General features: G+C 36.7%; 1 protein-coding gene across 1 annotated transcript in view; it reads right to left on the reverse strand.

The window, feature by feature from the left end:
• Positions 1 to 431: 431 nt before the first annotated feature.
• LOC102679708 (methylcrotonoyl-CoA carboxylase beta chain, mitochondrial) overlaps positions 432 to 3,187 on the reverse strand; it is a 3,129-nt gene continuing 373 nt past the window's right edge. Inside the window, exons 2-9 of the mRNA XM_006620838.2 lie at positions 2,482 to 2,747; positions 2,132 to 2,403; positions 1,890 to 2,037; positions 1,402 to 1,817; positions 1,189 to 1,323; positions 982 to 1,118; positions 821 to 906; positions 432 to 752 (exon numbers count right to left, since the gene is read on the reverse strand). Of these exons, the coding sequence (XP_006620901.1) occupies positions 635 to 752; positions 821 to 906; positions 982 to 1,118; positions 1,189 to 1,323; positions 1,402 to 1,817; positions 1,890 to 2,037; positions 2,132 to 2,403; positions 2,482 to 2,720 (1,551 nt within the window). The 5' untranslated portion in view covers positions 2,721 to 2,747 and the 3' untranslated portion in view covers positions 432 to 634. The remainder of the gene's footprint in view (positions 753 to 820; positions 907 to 981; positions 1,119 to 1,188; positions 1,324 to 1,401; positions 1,818 to 1,889; positions 2,038 to 2,131; positions 2,404 to 2,481; positions 2,748 to 3,187) is intronic.

The raw sequence follows: 3,187 nt of genomic DNA on the forward strand, positions 1-3,187 counted from the left end.
GCTCAAGAAATTTCTCCGCTCTGCGACCGCCAAATTTTTTTCACTCCTTTTATTAATCCACGCATTGTTCCACGCGTTCCCCTTCAGCTGTGTTCCCCTGCGAATAACCGCGAATAAAATAATACAGCCGCTATACTGCCAGAAAAAAAATTGGCCTTTGCGAGCGGAGAATGTCGGATGACCTAGTCGCGCGACGAGCTGTAACAACGTGATGTGACTTAACTTTTAGACAATTATAAGTGAATTAATTGCTGCTGTAATCTCAATATAATTATAAGGGAATATACGCGAATATGTAAAAAAATAATACCGTAAAAGGACGAGTGGAAACGCGCGTAAGCGTTTCATTCAGAGAAGCGTCTTTATTTTTTAGTCGCATAAAGGAAGAAAAGAGAAGATTAATAAAAGTACGCATAGAAACAATACAAAGGTATCTATATATATATATATATATATATTTGGAATGTTCAGTAATAGTGTATAAGTGATAGAATAATGTATAAAAAAATATATATTTACACGTCTTTGGCGTAAAATATCGGACAGAACGTCGGAATAACGTTCGCGGAACGAACATTGGATCGCTCTTTCATAATTTCACGGATTTCCAGATTGTAGATTGTGATATTCGTTGTTACATTCGGAAAATTCCAAATTTAGTTTCCGGTATAGGTGCGTTGAGCGCCGCTGACAAACTGAGACCCAATACTACCCTAGTGTCAACGGGATCGATCACACCGTCGTCCCAAAGCCTAAAAAAATAATTTACGCGGATAACTTTTCCTAGTCTCTTAGTCTAATAATAATAGATAGATTCTACCTAGCGCTACAATAATATGGATTGCTCTCCTCTTCGAATTTCCTCAATATCGGTTCCCTCAATTTTTCCTCCTCTTCCACGCTCCACTATGAAGAGTCGAGTGAAAATTTATATGTACCGGTTTAAATGAAATCGAGATCGAAATCGTGATCTGTCATTACCTGCTTCCCCTCGCGTTTACGTTGATCCTTGTTAATTTGAATCAGTACATTGGCAGCCTGTTCTCCACCCATCACGGATATTCTGGCATTTGGCCAGGTATAGAGAAACCTCGGTGAATAAGCTCGACCGCACATACCTACGTTAAATTTTAATCAAATTGAACGTAAGTGTTCGAACAGTGATTTATTAAGTGTAACGTTGCATACCGTAATTTCCTGCACCGAACGAGCCACCGATTACCACTGTAATTTTAGGTACTTGGGCACAAGCAACGGCAGTCACCATTTTTGCACCGTTTTTGGCAATGCCTCCGGCTTCGGCATCTTTGCCCACCATAAATCCTGCAATTTTTTTACAAATCGCTGTACGCATCGTTCGTGGGAAAGCTGCAATTTTATACAACGAGAGATATTATATACCTGTAATATTCTGCAAAAAGATAAGTGGTATTTTCCTTTGTGCGCAGATTTGCACGAAATGTGCACCCTTTAACGCGCCTTGCGAGAACAGTATACCGTTATTCGCGATTATTCCCACGGGGTAACCGTAAATATTCGCGAATCCTGTGACCAATGTTTCCCCATATTGTGCTTTGAACTCGCGAAACTTTGATCCGTCGACGATCCTTGCGATCACTTCTCTCACGTCGTACGATTGCTTCCAATTCAACCCGACTATTCCATAAATTTCGTCGACAGGATGTAACGGTATATCCACATTTTTATTCACGTTAACGTGCATCGATCTTTGCCTGTTTAAATCCTTTACAATTTGCCGGGTTAAGAACAAGGCGTGAATATCATCTACAGCGTAATGATCGGTAACTCCGGAAATCCTGAAAATCAATTTTCCAATCTTTTCAAATAGTGAAAGAAATGACGAGTTAAAAATGTATTTTGTCAATTACCGACAATGAAGATCCGCGCCACCCAATTCGTCCGCAGTGACTTCTTCGCCCGTCGAAGCTTTTACTAAAGGTGGACCAGCCAAAAAAATGGTTCCCTCCTTGCCGACGATTACATTTTCGTCAGCCATTGACGGTACGTATGCACCACCTGTATAAATTGATTAAATGACGATGTGAATAATTGATATAAAAATATTTACAATAAAAGGGGCAAATAGAATGAATCAAAGAGAATCGGACACCTGCTGTGCAACTTCCCATTACTACTGCGATCTGCGCGATTCCTTTTGCGCTCATTCTTGCCTGATTAAAGAAAGTTCTACCGAAATGCATTTTATCCGCAAATATTTCAGCTTGTTTAGTTAAATTGGCACCACCGCTATCTACTAAATATATACAAGGTAAATGATTCTCCTCCGCAATTTCTTGAGCCCTTAATTGCTTCTTTACCGTTATTGGATAATAAGAACCTCCTTTTACAGTTGCATCATTTGCGATTATTACGCATTCGGTCCTGATTCGAAACGAAACGTATTCTTTAAAAAAAAATATATATTTTATCGAGTCATTTTTTTATTCAAACGGTACTTACCCTTCTATCCTGCCGATACCGGTAATAATTCCACCGGCTGGTACTTCCTCTTTATCGTATAATTCGTAACCAGCTAATTGAGAAAATTCGAGGAAAGGAGATGTCGGATCGAGAAGCGTATTAATTCGTTCTCGTGCTAGAAGTTTTCCTTTTTTCATATGCCTCTCTTTCGCCTTTTGTTTTCCACCTTCTACAATTCTTTGAACTGTGCTTTTTAACCTATTCACCGCACATTCCATTTGAACGTAATTTTCCTAAAAATTTGTTTACATGTTTAATCTCCATTATTCGTTTCTATTTATCATTCTTATTCTTATTATTAGTAGTATTTTATTTATTAGTATTTTATTTCAAATATCGTTCCCACTATTTTTAATCGATTTCATCATTTTTTTTTTTATCGAAAAAGAACATGCGTAACATACAGTGTTTGTAATACGCGCTTAATCATTGTGTGTTAATTGCGCAGGCGTATGTTACGCTTTAATGCATTTAAATGAACAATTTCATTTTATTTTGTTTAGATAAAGAAGAAAAAGATCATAATATTAATATTATGCAACATTTCATGAACTTATTTTAACTTATTTTAGATTAATAATATAATATTAATCGGAAATGAAAAATTTAATAAATTAATCTTACGATGTTTTGTTTATAAATGAAATGAATATACGTATATATGTGTATATATATATATATATAT

This window comes from Apis dorsata, unplaced genomic scaffold (assembly GCF_000469605.1).
Source record: "Apis dorsata unplaced genomic scaffold, Apis dorsata 1.3 scaffold_538, whole genome shotgun sequence".
Lineage (NCBI taxonomy): Eukaryota > Metazoa > Arthropoda > Insecta > Hymenoptera > Apidae > Apis > Apis dorsata.